Below are 18,703 nucleotides of genomic sequence, written 5' to 3'. Positions count from 1 at the left end.
CCCGTCAGCAACGTCATCAAAACGTAGTTTAAGTGAGCCAATAAGATAATTTAAATTTTTCGTTACTTGTTAGAGGGAGGGGCTCTATACTGGGCTATGAGTCGGACTGAAGTAAATACTAACCGTTCTCCATTCCTGCTTCTAAAATTACATCTATCCCTGACCGTACTGACAATGTGTTTGCCTTTAACACACCTATTTTAATCTTAAAAAAAAAATGAACGATTAGACAACCAAACTAATTAAACCAAAAATAGCAAATATTTTATTTTTGACATTTGACAAGGAAATTCTTCATGATTGATTATTTTTGTTTGCGAGTGATGTTACAAGTGAACAACTAAATAGTAAATAGTGAAAGCGAGTCTATATCACTCTAAATAGATAAGGATCCAAAAAATTCCAATTCCTTGATAAACAAAAATTGGTAAAAATAGTTTTTGTTTTTTTAAGTATTTAATTAAAATACGAGTGAACAAAAAATAAAAAGGAAGGATTTTTTGTACCCGAAGGAGAAGATAATTTTTTTTGGTTTAAAAATGTGGGTAAATAAAATTTAGATGATAAAGGGATACTTAAAACCACTCCAAATATTGTTAAACCAAGAAGAAATCAGTAAATATTTGTCAATTTATTATTTCTTTATTTAAAGTAACTTTTTAATTGTCTTTAAATATCCCTTTAAAGAAACTGACACAAAAGAAAGATAAAAGAGGTAATAGGTTAATTAATTCCAATATTTTTTTTTGTTTTCGGTTAAACACTCGTTAGATTTTAATTACAATGAATAACGCACGCTTTTTCAAACTTTTTTTCAGGAGACTGCGGGACAATTTGCGAAGGCAGAGGATGTCTTTTAATTGCGTGGCTGCCATTTTAAGTTTTTTTACTAAAATTATTTATTTCATGATTTTAATTTAAAACTAGCGCAGTTCGAGAGTTCGAGACACGATTTTATTTTTAATTCTTCGTAACGTAAATATTTCAACGTTTATCAAATTCAGGGTGTAGCGTATGATTGGCACCTTATTATTTTGTTATTCGTTCTACATTTCTTTCAAATTATCACAGACATTTAATCAGAATGTCAGTCCTTATGGTTTTACTTACTTTTCATTTACAAATCTACTTCCCCCCCTTTTAATTTTTATTTTATTTCCACTTTCGTATTTCTGTTTTCAAAATTAACTTTTTTACAAATTTGAAATTTGTTGATTTCATTCATTTAAAAATATTTCTACAATTTTATTTTTATTCGGGATATCCGTTACTTTGCGTACTATCTAGCGAATTAAAAACTTGCTGAGATGATTGCAAGATTGAGGTGGCGGGTTTGAAATGAACCTCAAAAACGTCTTGTATCGCTTGACGGAAACAATGGAAATTGTAATCTATCAAACCTGCAACTTGAAAAGAAAATGGTTAGTTAACTTTGTAAGAAATGAACGCTGGATTTGGATTTGGGAATTTTTTAAGCTTATTCCCGAAGTTTGTTAACTCAAAGAGAGGCAGCTAAATGCTTGGATCTTGATTAGATTCGCTCGGTTTTGGGCGCGTATTTGTTCGGTTTTAAGGGCGCGTATTCGTTCGGTTTTAAGGGCGCGTATTCGTTCGGTTTTAAGGGCGCGTATTCGTTCGGTTTTAAGGGCGCGTATTCGTTCGGTTTTAAGGGCGCGTATTCGTTCGGTTTTTGACGCGTATTCGTTCGGTTGTTGACGCGTATTCGTTCGGTTTTTGACGCGTATTCGTTCGGTTTTTGACGCGTATTCGTTCGGTTGTTGACGCGTATTCGTTCGGTTTTTGACGCGTATTCGTTCGGTTTCGGGCGCGTATTCGTTTGGTTTTAAGCGCGTATTCGTTTGGTTTTAAGCGCGTATTCGTTTGGTTTTAAGCGCGTATTCGTTCGGATTCGGACCCGTACTCGTTCGGTTTTAAGCGCGTATTCGTTTGGTTTTGAGCGCGTATTCGTTTGGTTTTAAGCGCGTTTATGCTCGGTTTTGGGCGCGTATTCGTTCGGTTTTAAGCGCGTTTATGCTCCGTTTTGAGCGCGTATTCGTTCGGTTTTGAGCGCGTTTATGAACCGTTTTGAGCGCGTATTCGTTCGGTTTTGAGCGCGTTTATGAACCGTTTTGAGCGCGTATTCGTTTGGTTTTAAGCGGGTTTATGCTCTGTTTTAAGCGCGTATTCGCTCCGCTTCCTCTCGGTTTACAGTTTTCAGGAATAACGCCCTAATTTATTTTGCCAACACTTTAACGCACCTTGCCTATCAAAATTATCTTCTCTAAGTATGCAAACCAAAGCTAGGAATTTATTAACTTCTCGCAAGTAAAGAACTGTTCCATTATTTAATTTGATGATGCTCGATGATTGAGCATCAAATGAGCTTCCTTCTCCATCTCCTTTTAAACTGTTAATACTTCAAAATAATAAAACGTTAATCAAAATTATTAATACCGTTTGTCCTTCTTTTAAGTCCTTACCCATATATACAGGAAATATCTATGACTACGTCTATCATATCGCAACAAAGCTCGTAAGATTGCATATCAACTGGATTGCTATCGGTCGCGATATAAATTTTGCTAACAACGTCGAATAAGAAAGCTTTCTCAATTCCTGAATTTGTGATGAAAAGATTGAGCAGGTTTTCTAGCGTCGGTAGCTGAGGAATTAGTTTTTGAACTACTTTGCTGAAAGCTTCGAAAATGGAGTGGTCATAGATACTTGTCAAATAAAAACTGTAACGATAAGTTACAAATTAGTTACGGATTATAGACTAATGGCACCCCATGTTATTTCCCCATAGAGCTTAATCAGGGTTCATACAACTTTTGGAAAACAAATTTCCCTGAGATTTCCAGGTTTTTCCCCGTATATGGAGTATCCTATGGAGCAAATGTTAACGGAGGAGGAAGGGGGGGGGGCAAATAGGACTATAACATACTCAAAGGACATCCCCGTATCTCTAATATAACCAGAGTTATGAGCCTCCAAAGTATAGTGTAATGTTAATCCTATGGAGGGTGGTATGTTTTTGAACATTTTGCTTAATTACTCGGCCCCTGTTTGTCGTAGCCGTACGTTTTTAGCATGGTTAGATGGGGGATAAATAGGACTATAATATACTCAAAGGGCATCCCCGTATCTCTAGTAGAACCAGAGTTATTAGCCCCCAAAGTATAGTGTAATGTTAATCCTACGGAGGGTATGTTTACGAACATTTTGCTCAATTACTCGGCCCCTGTTTGTCGTAGCCCTAAGTTTTAAGTATCGTTGGAAAGGGGACAAATAGGACTATAACATACTCAAAGGATATCGCCGTATCTCTAGTAGAACCAGAGTTATGAGCCTCCAAAGTTTAGTGTAACGTTAATCCTATGGAGGGGATGTTTTTTGAACATTTTGCTTAATTACTCGGCCCCTGTTTGTCGTAGCCGTACGTTTTTAGTATGATAAGATGGGGGATAAAGAGGACTATAATATACTCAAAGGCCATCCCCGTATCTCTAGTAGAACCAGAGTTATTAGCCCCCAAAGTATAGTGTAATGTTAATCCTACGGAGGGTATGTTTACGAACATTTTGCTCAATTACTCGGCCCCTGTTTGTCGTAGCCCTAAGTTTTAAGTATCGTTGGAAAGGGGACAAATAGGACTATAACATACTCAAAGGATATCGCCGTATCTCTAGTAGAACCAGAGTTATGAGCCTCCAAAGTTTAGTGTAACGTTAATCCTATGGAGGGGATGTTTTTTGAACATTTTGCTTAATTACTCGGCCCCTGTTTGTCGTAGCCGTACGTTTTTAGTATGATAAGATGGGGGATAAAGAGGACTATAATATACTCAAAGGCCATCCCCGTATCTCTAGTAGAATCAGAGTTACGAGCCTCCAAAGTAATGTTAATCCTATGGAGGGTATTTTTATGAACATTTTGCTTAATTACTCAGCCCCTGTTTGACGCAAATTTCCCTGATTTCCCTGAATTTTACTAAGAATTCTAAATTTCCCTGAGTTTTCCCTGAGGTTTTTGTCAACTATTTATTTCCCTGATTATTCCAGGTTTTCCCTGTTTTCCAGGTTTGTATGAACCCTGTTAATACAGTCGAAGGCAGAGGGCTGCCATTACCTTAAATTAATACCGACAAGATTATTATCTTGTAAATCATCATTTGCTCTCTGATGAATGTCTCTTTGAGTTTCTATTTTATGGTCATCTGAAAGACCATCTACTTTGTGTATAAAAACTTCAAATTTGATGTCAGGGTTGACTTTGTGGGCTCGTGAAACTGTGACTTTTAATTTGCCCAGGGCTTCTGAATAATCATCCTGTTTGTTCGATTTACGTTTCAAAGTTATTCATGGTAGGTACTTTTCCCCCCTGTGAATATTAATTATATTACCTGGGCATCAATAACAAAAACTAGGGCCCCACAACCCCCAAAAATAAACGTGGAATCGTAGGTAGGATCAAAAAAATCAATCTGCCCAGGAAAATCCCAAATTTGAAACTGTACAAATGAAGTATTGGATATATCTGCAGTTGTGAAAGTTAGAATTATGTTATTTCTTTATAGTTAAACACTTAGGTATCTTAACGTACCATCTTTAATGATTTTATTGGTACTTTCAAGGAAAAGAGTTTCATTAGGTGACATTTTATGGAAAACTACTTTCTGAATAGAAGACTTCCCACTCCTTAAAATAGACATTTAAATATACTCTTATAATAGGATGGAAATATGGATTTTTCTACCTTCTTAAGCCAAGTAGTAGGATTCTTGGTTTTTGTTCAGTTTGAACAGCCGTGGGTATAATGTCGTCGGGTTCATCTGGGCCATAACCAAAATCCTTAGGGAATGATCCCCCAATATAATCTTGGCTATATTCTTCCTCGTAGGACTGTATTTACAAGAAAGTGGAAAAAAACACAATGGTTATTTTAGTCTTAATAAAGTAAACATCGCCCTGTACTAAAAATAAATAAGATTGCCTCCCCTTGAAGGGGCCCTGCACCCTGTTTGTAAAACTCCCACACCACAGGAACAAAGTCCTAGCTTTAATTGTACATCAAAACAACTTTTCTTTAATTTAAGCAAAAAATTAATTGCTCGGTAAAAAACAATGCTTAAAAACCTATTTAACCCAATTATTAGTTTTTCAGTCCTTACCATTTTGAATTTACTATAATCTTTCGTTATTGCAACTATTCAAACCCGCCTGGCCGACCATAGTGACTGCAATCATATGACACATTTTTTTATGACGGCCTTCAATAGATAATTTGTTTAAACATTGTAAGATCAACTAATATAAATACAACTATATGCAAGTCCAAATAGCCGTATAGTCAAAGTTCCATATTTTCAATATTGTATCTAGGTTGTTGGTTCCAACTTCCAAGTTTCAACACTCCGCCAGTCATGCCAAGCTGCCACTCCTAGCTCAAGGCTTATTAATCCACGCCACGCTTCAACTAGCAGACGACGTGACGGTCACGTCGTGACCATTGAGTTGAGAAAATTACCACTAGAGTGGCCTTTCATCCACAAGGATATAAACCAAATGAACTTTATCACGCGCTTGTGGCGCCATCCCGGTGCAAAAAAGGAAACTAAACGAAAAGGCGGGAAATTTGACGAATTTCAAGAATACATGTAAATGGCCGAAATTCAAGTACGTTTTCTAGATGGCGACACCATCGTTTGATAAACTTGGTGGCTGTCCGTCCGTCCCGTTGTTTTAAAAGTGTCCCGCGTTCCCCCAATAGGCAGGTTAACGCAAAGGCCACTCTAGTGATAATTTTCTCAACTCAATGGTCGTGACCCGGTTCCCCGTCATAGTCAGTCTGGGAAATAGCACACTTCCTCTGGTCCAAAACCAGTTTATTAATTGCTTGGACTAGTTTTTTAATTCAAGAAGTGGGGGTTACTGGTCCTCAGGACCAGTTTATTAATTGCAAATCTATAGGAGAACAAAGGCTGGGACCAGTCCGGAGACCAGTTAATTATTTCGGGGACTAGGGGGGTCACTGGTCACAAGGACTAGTTTAAAAAATATCCTTATTTCCCAGACTGGTCATAGTCCACTCGATCCACGCTCACGGACGCAAGCTGCTGGCGCTATAGCTATAATAGAGCGACCAGCTTTCGTCGTCGAGCGCGTGATCGAGTGGAACATGGAGCAGCGTAAGATCAAAAAGGGTAAGATCAACTGTTGCCTACGTTAATCAGGGCCTGTGCGCGGTAGTTTCGAAGGGGCGACTTTTAAGAAACGAGACTTCTTATTATTTTCTCCCAATTTTACCGCGAGCGAGATTTTATTGATAGCTTGACTGAAACACGCGTGAAAATGAGTATTTAAAATTCCAAGCTCGAGAAAATGAACATTTCGAATTATTTAAGGCTGCAGCTAATAGCGCCTCAGGTGAGAGAATTTGGCAACTTAAATTGCCAAACGAAAAAGAAAAATTGGCGCCGCGCACAGGCCTTGATTAACGTAGGCAACGGATCAACTCACCTTAAGAACAACTATTTTCAGGACCAAAAACGGCAGCTTGCCTAGCCCTATTTGCGTTGTCGAGTGCGTGATCGAGTGGGCTATGGGCTGGCAGAGCGAGCCGCATGAACCGATGATGTGAGTTTTGTCCGTCATTTGGATATGGGATTTAAATTATAAAGCTTCATTCAATATTAAAATTAATGAAGTTATAAAATATATAGAGGCCTAATAATCGGTAAATTCTGTTTCCTCAAGGCACAATCGCAGTCTAGAAAGTTGATGTTTAAACTGTAATGTTACAAAAGAGAATAGACTTCAGTCCCTTTAAATCAATGGTTGTCATTCAAGATGTGAAGTTAATCCTAGGATAGAGGTTTCTTGGCATTGGAGAAGTTTCATCTAGTAGCAATGGCGTTCTGTTGCCGATTTGTGGCGGTCAAGCTCTCTCGTTTAATAATACTGCTTCTACTCATTTTGGTTCTAGTTCCTTTGTTTACTCATTACTACCTTACCAAGGTACATATTTATTTAAATCTAACCATTTTACAATGATTTTAGAGTGTGATCTTCAATGGGCTCATTAACTTTACTTTCAGTTTGTTAATGATGTACCTACTGCCCAGAAGTTGCGTAAAGGCGTTCAGCTTGATGATTTAAACTCTTTAAACGATTCTGATCTCAAAGTTCGGATAGTAGAAATGATAAGAATCAAAACATCGGTCAGCAGTGAGCTTCGAGTTCTTGAAGCTACTCGTCAAAAATTACAAGCTGAAATCAGCTCATTGACTCTAAAAGTTGACCATTTAAAAAATGAGTACGCCCGTCGGCAAATTGACATGGATCGTCTTCAGTTATCCATGCAACAAGCCCAATATGCCCAGAAAGAAGCTCTGGAGAAAAACATTCCTCATATATCAGCGCCTAAACGAATACTACCATCTTTAGAAGATCAATACTTTGTGCCTGCACCTTCGAATAACGCCGTACCCCATTGTCGAATGCATCTTTGTTTTGATTATTCGCGTTGTTCTTTAACTTCGGGTTTCCCCGTTTATTTCTATCACCCTGATGATCATAGATTATCGTGGAACCAACTAGAAAAATTTGTTAAGATGACGGTAACGGAGGCTTTGAACATGAATGTTCATATAACATTTGACCCTAGTATCGCTTGCGTTTACGTAGTTTTAGTTGGAGAAATTGAGGACACTAAACATCTCAGTAATTCTCAAGTTGAACGCTACCTACGTAGTTTAGGACATTGGAATGGTGATGGACGAAACCACCTTCTTCTTAACTTTGCCCGTAGTCCCAATGCGTCAGATATTTTCAGCGGGGTCAATACGGGTCGTGCCATAATAGTACAGTCACATTTTACTGTCAGTCAATTTCGCCCGAACTTTGACGTGATAGTCCCACCCTTATTGGGTCTTCCTTACGGGGATATATGGGAAGGGCTTCCACCAGTCTCTCCAGCCCGTAGAAAATTTCTCTTGTCGTATCAAGGGGAATTTAGGAATACACTCGCTCACAGAGCAACTTTCCCCAAAACGAGAACCCTCTTGTCATTGAACGCTAGTCGTTTGACTCTTCAAACTCCCGCGGAATGGAAGATAAGATCCAAGCTCAACTTGGATACGAAAGTAGATGATGAGGAGGAATACGAAACCAGTGTTTCCGAAGAGTTTGTGGTTGAAAGTTTGAAAAGTATTCAAGCCATGGCCCAACAGGACAAAATCTTTCTTCGTTTTGCCTGTGCCATAGAAAAATTAAACTGTTTAAACGAAGAATGGTGTTTGTGCGACTCTGAAGTGACCAGAGGTCAACTGTTATCGGAATCAACATTTAGCCTAATAATAGCACCATCCAGTTTTAGCGTAGTTAGCACCCCTCAGTTTCAAGCGAGAGTCTTTGAATCGTTGAAATACGGAGCCATTCCTTTAGTATTAGGGAACCAAATGACACTGCCCTATGACAATGTGATAGACTGGGAACAAGCCATTTTGGTTCTGCCCAAAGCGCGCATTACCGAACTTCATTTCTTGTTGAGAACATTCACGGACGCCGATGTTATTCAAATGCGAACTCGCGGTCGCTTACTTTGGGAGCGTTACATGTCTACTACTCAACAAGTCGTCAATTCTGTCTTGGCAGTTTTGAGACATCGCCTTCAAATTCCTCCTCCATCCATTCAAGAAGAGCAATCTCCAAGCGTCTTCAACTCCACATTCCAGCCAATCATGGTAGAAGTAGCTGCCATTCAAGATGCCGAGGCTGAGGAAAGTCTCGGTCCTCTGGAACCCCCCACTCCGTCTCCTCATTATCAGCGAAATTATACCTACTCCATTACTCAGCAACGCCACATGTGGAACGATGCCATGGATCCGTTCAACCTTTACCCCTATACCCCTTTTGACCCAATATTACCGGCTGAAGCCAAATTTATGGGGTCCAGCTTTGGCTTTCGCCCTGTTGGGCAGGGTGCTGGAGGTGCCGGAAAGGAATTTAGCGAGTCTTTAGGTGGAAATGTACCTCGTGAACAGTTTACAGGTAAAAAATTTATTTTGCGCACCTGTGCATTTGTTTCTTTGCAAATTGTTTTCGCATTGGTAGACTTATTTCAAAATGCTTAGTCTGTATGTCACCCATGTTATTAAAGGGGCTGGCCGGGGCTGTTGGGGTGAAGGGGGGGGGGTCAAACTGTTGGTTAGCATATTGCTTACCCGCCCACCGCGACGGTGGCGCCATTCCTTATGGCCAAAGAGCTGGGTGTTTTCCCCCTGAACTAAGGTCGGTCTCCCCCCCCCAACAGCGCCGGTGAGCCCCTTTAACAGATAGAGAAAAAACTAATCATGATGTCAAATGCTGGCCCGTGACGTTTACCTAAGCGCGTGACGTCACAACTGAAATAGCTCTAATTATTGGGTTTATGGAAGCTTATTCCATTTGTTGATTCACAATTCTTTAGAAGACCACTTAATTAAGTTGTAAGGCTGTTACCCAATCGTGTTTCATCTTTAATTTTAGGCTATTGATGGTTTAAATCGGGCAAGTAATAGTTAATTTTAGTTACAATTAGCTTAAATTCGCAATTATTTTTTTTTAAAAAAAACCCCAAAGAATATTTATTCAGTAGACCACGTGGGCATCAGCCACTTGAAGTTGCTTTATTTTGCATAGGGTTACAGGCTAAACGCAATCGTGTTTCATCTTTAATCTTAGGCTAATGATAGTTTAAATAAAACATTGAATAGTTAATTTTAGTTACAATTGCTTAAAGGGGCTGGCCGGAGCTGTTGGGGTGAAGGGGGGGGTCAAACTGTTGGTTAGCATATTGCTTACCTGCCCACAGCGACGGTGGCGCCTTTCCTTATGGCCAAAGACCTGGGTGATTTCCCCCTGAACTAAGGGCGGTCTCCCCCCCCCCCAACAGCGCCGGTGAGCCCCTTTAAATATTTCTTTAATTTTCTGAATTTTGACCCTTGATACCTTCTGGTTACGATTCATGGTATTATTCATCATATTAAATCTTACGTAGTGAACTTTATTTTACAGTTGTTATGTTGACTTACGAAAGAGAAGCGGTGTTGATCGACTCGCTACAAAGACTTCATGGTCTACCATTCCTCAACAAAGTGATAGTAGTTTGGAACAGCCCCAAGTTGCCTTCCTCGGATTTGAGGTGGCCAGAGATTGGAGTGCCGATTCACGTGGTTAAAGCGAAGAAGAATAGCCTAAATAATCGCTTCCTTCCATTTGATACAATTGAAACGGAGGCTGTCCTTTCCATGGACGACGATGCCCATTTGAGACACGATGAAATAATTTTTTCATTTCGAGTTTGGCGAGAAGCGAGGGATAGAATTGTTGGTCTTCCTGGTCGCTATCATGCCTGGGATCTTAAATACGGTGGCTGGCTGTATAACTCTAACTATTCCTGCGAGCTTTCAATGGTGTTGACTGGTGCAGCTTTCTTTCATAAGGTAATCGTTTTTGTCAAACAGTAGTTAGTTAGGGCGGGGGGAGAGATGGTCATTGGGAGGTCTTGCAGTTCCCTTTTAGGAAAACAGATCGGGTTAGGTTTCACCATGTTTAAACTTAATGGGCGCAACCAATGAGATAGAATATATATATTAAACCTAGAGTCACAACGTGAAATCTCGAGATCGACGTTTCGCGATACACTTTTTGTCGAGCATGAATCTTTATCAAATACGGGTGGCGCCACCTATTACTCACTTGAAGAACTTTTTTATTACCGTCTGCTGCTATAATCTGCGTAAGATAGTTTTTAAACGTGTTAAATAAAATACGCAAGTTGATTAATTAAAACTTTAGTCCTTTTTAATCTTATAAATAGATGAAATAAAAATCATAACGATGTTTCTGATTGCAAATAAGCGAGTAAAAGTTGTAATTAGTTCCGCTAGAGGCTCCCAGGTGGCGCTGTCATGTTTTGATAAACGTACTTGATAAAAACAATGTGTTTCGTGGTAAGCCGATTTGAATTGTAACTCTATCTATCTCATTGGGCGCAACCAGAGACTTGCGGAAGTAAAAGCAAGTCCGCAGTTTGTGCTGTAGTCAACTAGTCATAGAGTTTCCACAAGCCTATAAGCACCATAAGTTTATAAGATATGTTACATAAGTTTGTCGCTCCTAATACTTCGTAGCTAGTTCAAGAACGACACGAGAGTTGCCTGCACTCGGTTTTGCAGTCCATCATTCCTATTTTGTCTGAGCTAAGCCCCATCTATTGCCCTTTTAAATCTATAGTTATTATTAGAGGTGTGCGAGTCCTCATTTTTAGGTTTCGAGTCCGAGTCCGAGTCCTGGAAAAGTGGACTCGTCGAGTCCTCGAGTCCAATTTTGCAGGACTCGTCGAGTCCATCGAGTCCTTAAAACATGGTTTCGAGTCCATTTTCGAGTCCAAAAAACATGGTTTCGAGTCCAAAATTCTTAATCCGAGCCCAAAATTCGTCAAATTTGCTCTTAAAACATTCTGTCTTTTTTTCTCTCTAAGTGTTTCAAAACTAAACATTAATAGTAATTTTAACTTTTTTAAATATGAAAACGTTTTTATCAGTAGCTGATAAAGTTGGCTATTAAGTTGGTAAAGAAAAATGGACTCGACAAGCCCTAAACGGGTAATTTTAGGCCTTGGACCAGGACCCGGGTACCCGTTCGAGTCCTAGGAAAACCAGTTTCGAGTCCGAGTCCGAGTCCGAGTACTCGGACTCGAAGTCGAGTACCCGTCATTTTCGAGTACCCGCACAGCCCTAGTTATTATCATTGTTTGATTCCTTTATGAACTATTTAATCTAATTAAATATTAAATTTTTTCCAGTACTACGCCTATTTGTACAGTACATGGATGCCCCAAGCTATTAGAGACAAAGTTGATGAATATATGAATTGCGAAGATATAGCCATGAATTTTTTAGTAGCGCATGTAACTAGAAAACCTCCAATTAAGGTATTAAACTCTTTTATCTTCACGTAGGAGGGGAATAAATAAGTATTAAATCATTTTTACTCCTCCTTTAGGTAACTTCTCGGTGGACCTTTCGTTGTCCCGGGTGTCCAGTAGCTCTATCGGAAGAAGATTCCCACTTCCAAGAGCGGCACAAGTGCATAAATTTTTTCGCCGCTGTTTACGGTTATATGCCGTTGTTAAATACCCAATTCCGAGCCGATTCGGTTTTGTTTAAAACCAGAATTCCTCATGATAAGCAAAAATGCTTCAAATTCATCTAAAGAGAAATTCAAAGGGACGTAACTCTTAGGATTTATAATCTTCATCATTCTCTTGCCTTAATTTTATATAATGAGATGTCTATTCACGCTTTTTACACTCCTTAAAAGTAGCATGGTAAGAACGCATAACTAACATGATACTAACATTTTATGGTTTTGACCGAAAGTGTCAGCAAAGAACTTTGCTATTATTTGGGTTCTTGCTCTCTAAACTGCTAAGTGCTAAGCTTTTCCCCAAAATCATGCCTTACCGCAGATACTGAAGAGTATCTAACCTAAGGACAGTTAATATTTAATGGTTTAGTAACTCATGTCTTTGACTGAAAGTGTCAGCAAAGAACTTTGGTATTATTTGGGTACCTGCTCTCGTAACTGCTAAGCTTTTCCCCAAAAGCATGCCATACCTCCTATACTCAGAGCATCCAAAGAGGGTAGAAAGAGCTGGAGTGTTCTCGCTTTGAAAGTTTACCTCTAAGCTTCCGGTGTGCGCGCATCTTTCTCTGCCCTCTAATTGGTTGAAATACAGTGAACCAGATATATGGGACTTACGAGGTTACCGCCCCCTTTTCGGAGAGTTGGTCTGTCAAGGCTACGGAGCGCGTTCAACGACAGGGAATGTCAGCCACTACCTAAGGGCCGCAGACAGGTTATGGCAGCGCCCACGAAATACCTCTCGTAAATCCCGTATTAGGAGGAAAATATAACAAATAAATAAAAAAGAAAAGCGAGAACACCCAAAATGCCTTGCCAAAGCCGCTAGCTTCAACTCCCCCTCTTTGGAGAATCTAACCTAATGAGAGTACCGGTGCGTTTTCACATGGTAATGTGTAGCATGTACCGTCATGCACTGGCAAACTGAAATATATCTGCTTCAGTGACCATTAAAGCGAGTCTCGGCTCTGTTTTAGTTTTAACAAATGCCACTAGATGCTACCATAATCGAGGCATAATCTTAGCAAAGGCTAGTTTTAGCTCCGCCCTCATGCAAGAGTTATGATTGGCTCCTGCCTTTGGCAAGGTAAAGTTTGTGTGTAGAAGATCAGCCGTAATGTTAGGGGTGCCTCAGTACACAGGAGCAGACATTTGCTTTAAAACTGGAGGGAACCTTCTATAGGTTCGGTGGTCTGAGACCTTTCAAACCGGGTAAATATTATCTGAGCCCATTTCAGCTCTCTTGTTTGAGACTTAACCAAAGCCGTTACATTCTGTAAAATTAAGGGGAAAATTTCAAATACTCGCGACACTGTTTGACTCCTAGCTAAGAGGCTTTGAAACTCTTTCCATGGGCATTCATTTTTATTTTTTTATGCTTTATTGGCATTGCATTTTAACTCTGCATTTAAGGTGTATATATTTTCACATTTATTTTACAATCGCAGTATATTTCGTTCCATTTTTTGCTGGGCTTGCGATAATGTTACTGGTATCGTAGTTTTTAAATTAATCTTGATCTTTTAATCCTAAAATAGTTCAAAATAATCACAATAGTTAATTTAATTGAAGTACGCAACTCGATATCACTGTCACTGATCGACAGATCTGATCACAACATGGGTTTTAAGCGCGATAATTTTAAGCCTATAGAGAGCTCTTAAGTTGTATGAGTAATGCCATATTGATGCGTTCGAGGTTTCGTGACAGATCTTAGCTCCGCCCCCAACCAAAAGCTCTTTATACGAGCGTAATATCCAAAGTTCATAGATAAAAACAAAAAGTATACTTCGTTGAAGCTTGCGCACGCCGTGTAATGCGAGAAACCCCCTTTACCCTCAGAAAGGTGTCGACCCCCCTAGTCCCCCTCTGCGTGTGATTACCTTCATAAACGTAGCACAGAGAACACGCGTGAATAGGCTCAATTTAGTAGCTGATTCTACTTGCTTTATGACCAATAATTAAAGTTTGGATCGCCACCATAGAGTACTATGTACTATTAACCTTTGACCTCTAGAAAAGCTTTTCTCTGATTTGTTTGTTTGTCTGGAAGTCTACAGGCAGAGGTTGGTAATTGTGATCGTATTATGCTTTTTGTTTTTTTCTGTGAACTTCTGATAATTTTGGCTAGCGTTACTATGGTGATCTAACTTTATGTCCAGATCGCGGCAAACACTGTCGATCTTATAGAACATTAACTTATGGTGATTTTGATTTCGAGTTTAATTTATAGTTTATTAATACATTTTAATAATTTTACACGAACGACCCAAGCCCGTTTATTTTAGTCATATTTTAATAATCGCTAGTCTTTTAATATTATTTTTAATCAAGGTAGTAATCAAATTAATTTAAACCCCTGGTCCATTATTATAGTGCCTAACACCTTAGCTTTACCTATTGCTGCACACTATTTTAAGTTTTAATTAGTTCATGAACAAACTAAAGTGAAGACACTAATTATCGTAACAAAATGAAGAGACGTTCAAATTCTAGTCCCAATATTTTTCCCCATAACAATCGATATGTATATAATAGGTCAAAGCTTCTTTTTAAAACTTTTAATTTATAACTAAAGAAATATTAATCATATTACGAAAATCTAGATTCTATACGATTATATGATTAATGAGTCATGAGAGGGTAGTGTTAATTTATGGTCGTTTTTGGACAGCGTAGTTAAAGTAAAGTATGAAATTAAGTTTATTCTGGTAACAAATTGGTTAACAAGTTAACAACATAAACACGCATAGGGTTTTCCAAAAAGGGTTGTAGGACCGAGTATAGTGGGTTCTATGGGCGATTTTGAGTCGAAATGGTTCTATGACATTTTTCTCTAAGGGCCACTGTTTACAAGATATGAAATATATTGTTAGTTTAATTAAGGGGTCATCCCGAGGGGTCGGACATTCATGAAATCCCGTACGCTACCCGTGAAATCCAAACTAAGAAATCCGAAATCAATGCTGATTTCGAAATCAAATAAAGAATCCGAAATCAATGCTGATTTCGAAATCAAATAAAGAATCCGAAATCAATGCTGATTTCGAAATCAAATAAAGAATCCGAAATCAATGCTGATTTCGAAATCAAATAAAGAATCCGAAATCAGCAACGAAATCACAAAATCTGTTAAGAAATCACGAAATCAACATAGAAATCACAAAATCAACAAAGAAATCACGAAATCAACAAAGAAATCACGAAATCAACAAAGAAATCACGAAATCAACATAGAAATCACGAAATCAACATAGAAATGAAATCAGAAGCGAAATCACAAAATCAGTAAAGAAATCGTGAAATCCAATACAAAATTCACGAAATACAAAATCACAAAATCCGACGAAATCACGGGGAAAATTTGAAAATCCGAGGAAATCATGGGAAATATCGCAAAATCCGTCAAAATTACGGTAAAATATCAAAATCCAACGGAATCACGGGAAAAATCTCAAAATTCGACGAAATCCATTGGATTTTATCGAAACCTGAAATCAAACAAAATCCAACGAAATCAAACGAAATCCGGTGAAATCAAACGAAACCGACGAAATCAATCAAAATCCGACGAAATCCGAAGAAATCAAATTGGATTTCGAAATCCCGTACACTTTTTCCAAAACGTCCGACCCCTCGGGTCATCCGTTAAGCACTGGAATCATAACTTGTAAGCAATGAACCTCAGGGCAAAGTGTCATAGAACTTTTTCGACTCAAAATCGCTATTAGAACCCATTGTACTTTGGTCCTACCACGCTTTTTTTGAACGCTGTATAATTTTAAGTAAATCACAGGATCTAAAATACTACCATAAATTAACATTTTCTTTCATACAAATATTAAAAGAAATACAATTAATAATGTACTTCTTTACCCCCATTTGCCAAAGTAACTTCGTGTAGTTAGGATCAAATTTTTAGAATTTAAATGTTTAGGACATTTTATAAGAAAATATATAAAAAAAAATGTTGTCAGTAACTTGACATTAGTAACATCGTAACACATTCTAGAGGTTGTTTCGTGTACAAACCTGTATGTCTAAATCGACAACTACTAAAATTGGCCAGTTTGGTCTTATTTTTTTGGATTGTCGGTATAAAAATGGCGGCCAATGTAATAGGAGAAACTTAATTAATAGAGTTTCCTCCTTTCTTAAAAATATTGTGTATTTATGGTATAATTATTATACTGTAAAGCAAAATCTCTTGGTCTCTTGACTTGTTCACTTTGCATGATAACGCTCAATTTGTTTTAGTATGTTAGATCGTATTTTATGCAGAAGGGAACAGAAACATTAATATATATTACCTGAATAAATCACCGTATCTGAAGTTCTCCAGACTTTGAAATCTGAGTCGGTAATTCACCAAATACCGCCGTAAATTACCGATTAATGTCATCCCGCAATTTATCAGACACCGCCGTAAATTACTGATTAATGTCATGCCGCAATTTACCAAATACCGCCTTAAATTACCCTTTAATATAATACCGTAATTTACCAAATACCGCCTTAAATTACCCTTTTATATAATACAGTAATTTACCAAATACCGCCTTAAATTACCGATTAATATGCCGTAATTTACCAAATACCGCCGTAAATTACCGATTAATATGCCGAAATTTACCAAATAAGACCGTAAATCCGATTAATATCATGACGTAATATACTTAATATCATGCCCTATATTACCCTTTAATATAATGCCTTAATTTACCAAATACCACCGAAAATTACCCTTTAATATCATTCCGTAATTTACCTAATACCGCCGAAAATTACCCTTTAATATCATTCCGTAATTTACCTAATACCGCCTTAAATTACCCTATAATATCATTCCATAATTTACCAAATACCGCCTTAAATTGCCCTTTAATATCATTCCGTAATTTACCAAATACCACCGAAAATTACCCTTTAATATCATTCCGTAATTTACCTAATACCGCCTTAAATTACCCTTTAATATCATTCCATAATTTACCAAATACCGCCTTAAATTGCCCTTTAATATCATTCCGTAATTTACCAAATACCACCGAAAATTGCCCTTTAATATCATTCCGTAATTTACCAAATACCGCCGTAAATTACCGATTTATATCATACCATAATTTTACAATGGCAATATGCCGGTAAATTACCAAAACAGGGTTTTTCTGATTGTCTTTCAGTTTCTTAATTAAATTTAAGGGGTCATCCGTAAAATACTCCAATCATAACTCGAAAACAGTGTCATAGAAGTTACATTTTCGACTTAAAATCGCCCAATGATCATTCCCCTTAATTTATGGCAGACTTATCAGAAACATCCTGTACGTATACACGTCATTAGAAAATAAATTTGAATCGGTAATTAGCCCGTTAAATTACCGTACATCTCTATCCTGAGTTCCTGACTAAACTATAGATATGAAATGTTTCGCACTCTAAATTCAGATAAATAAATGCATCTAACAAAGATGCATAAACTTCGTCTAGTCGTGTTTAGACAGTTTTTCTGAGAAAATATATAAGAACATAACCCTTAGAAAACTGTTGTTCGTGACGTGAATATATTCTGGAAAACTAGACAGAAGAGGCGTAACGGTTATCCTTTTGCCTAATACCATCCATTTCTCATATGCCGAGATACTCACAGAGTCCATAACCGTTTTCCACAGAACTAGCTATTTCTCTTTTTATAATAAAATACAGTGGAATTCCATCTCTAATGCTCTCAAACACTTTGCCAGTTTTTCCACGAAATGTGTTTAAAATTACTTTTCCTAAAGAATACTTTTTATCTTCAAAAACGCTTTCCTTTTATTTTTTCCCGAAACCTAGAACTTTTTTTCTTGAATAAATAAGGCTATTCAAAATACGGAAAAAAATTTCCCTTCAGCTCCCAGCGGATTTGATGCTCTTTTCGTCAGAAGTAGGTTAAATAAAGTTATTAAATGATAGGAAAATATTGGAATCACTGAATTAATTGGCTAGCAAAAGCTGCTAGGAATTGGAATTCAGTGATTAGCATATGGGTGAATTTGTTGAAAACAACCGTTGGACTGAGTGATTAAGAAGTATTTGAGCCCGTTTTTCAAGATTACCGTCCACACTATTTAAAGCAAGAACACCGTGTTCCGCAATAAACAAATTCCGATGAGACCGCCATTTTGGGGTATTCTCACTCTCGCCAAGAAGCACCGCGAGAGGCAGTGCGAGGTGGCTAGCCTCCCGCGTGAAGTGAACTCGGGCTCCGTCTGGTGTTGCTTCTTGGCGCTGAGGGAGAATACCCCAATGTGTGTTAGTTTCTCTGATTGTAATTTCCGAGTTTGTCTATGAACTTTCTCTGAAACGTTCAGACAATTCTGATGAAGTTTACAGAAATTATTGAGTCAGGTAGAAATATTTACAAACTAGTAGCCAAGGACCAGTTGTTGGCTGCCATTTTAAAAAATGGTGGCATGTATGATCCTAAAAGCTGTAATTAAAGCCCGTATATAGAATATAGCGAACCGATATAC

At 38.0% G+C, this 18,703-nt stretch overlaps 2 protein-coding genes across 3 annotated transcripts; one reads left to right on the top strand and one right to left on the bottom strand.

The window, feature by feature from the left end:
- Positions 1–242: 242 nt before the first annotated feature.
- Positions 243–5,364, bottom strand: RagC-D (Ras-related GTP binding C/D). Of its 2 annotated transcripts, none has more exons than XM_089859109.1 (8): positions 5,171–5,364; positions 4,756–4,901; positions 4,603–4,697; positions 4,403–4,536; positions 4,129–4,328; positions 2,481–2,738; positions 2,259–2,416; positions 243–1,406 (listed from the first exon to the last, which is right to left on the bottom strand). In XM_089859109.1, the coding sequence occupies exons 1-8, from the start codon at positions 5,171–5,173 to the stop codon at positions 1,252–1,254; spliced, it is 1,149 nt and encodes a 382-aa protein (XP_089715235.1). In that variant the 5' UTR covers positions 5,174–5,364; the 3' UTR covers positions 243–1,251. The 2 variants fall into 2 exon arrangements, with proteins under 2 accessions (XP_089715235.1, XP_089715236.1); XM_089859110.1 differs by having other exon boundaries at positions 243–1,400; positions 5,171–5,359.
- A 1,170-nt stretch (positions 5,365–6,534) lies between these two features.
- On the top strand, positions 6,535–16,391 carry botv (exostosin like glycosyltransferase 3). The gene is made up of 6 exons (XM_089859582.1): positions 6,535–6,635; positions 6,756–7,016; positions 7,097–9,050; positions 10,056–10,483; positions 11,848–11,976; positions 12,048–16,391. Exons 2-6 carry the CDS (start codon positions 6,909–6,911, stop codon positions 12,255–12,257), a joined length of 2,829 nt encoding a protein of 942 aa, XP_089715708.1. The 5' UTR covers positions 6,535–6,635; positions 6,756–6,908; the 3' UTR covers positions 12,258–16,391.
- Positions 16,392–18,703: the final 2,312 nt, after the last annotated feature.

This window comes from Phalangium opilio, unplaced genomic scaffold, assembly GCF_054372755.1.
Source record: "Phalangium opilio isolate 3A_F unplaced genomic scaffold, DU_Popi_V2 ptg000329l_1, whole genome shotgun sequence".
NCBI lineage: Eukaryota > Metazoa > Arthropoda > Arachnida > Opiliones > Phalangiidae > Phalangium > Phalangium opilio.
This window is presented reverse-complemented; position numbering and strand designations above follow the sequence as displayed.

Bases quoted from the DNA above. Each gene is read 5' to 3' on its own strand.
- RagC-D (XM_089859109.1), bottom strand. The intron at 2,739-4,128 runs GTAATGGCAGCC...TTATCGTTACAG, and splicing joins CTTGTCGGTATTAATTTAAG to TTTTTATTTGACAAGTATCT. The intron at 1,407-2,258 runs GTGCGTTAAAGT...TTTCTTTTCAAG, and splicing joins AGATAATTTTGATAGGCAAG to TTGCAGGTTTGATAGATTAC.
- botv (XM_089859582.1), top strand. From the start codon at position 6,909: ATGGCGTTCTGTTGCCGATTTGTGGCGGTCAAGCTCTCTCGTTTAATA. The intron at 9,051-10,055 runs GTAAAAAATTTA...TTTATTTTACAG, and splicing joins ACCTCGTGAACAGTTTACAG to TTGTTATGTTGACTTACGAA. The intron at 10,484-11,847 runs GTAATCGTTTTT...AATTTTTTCCAG, and splicing joins GTGCAGCTTTCTTTCATAAG to TACTACGCCTATTTGTACAG.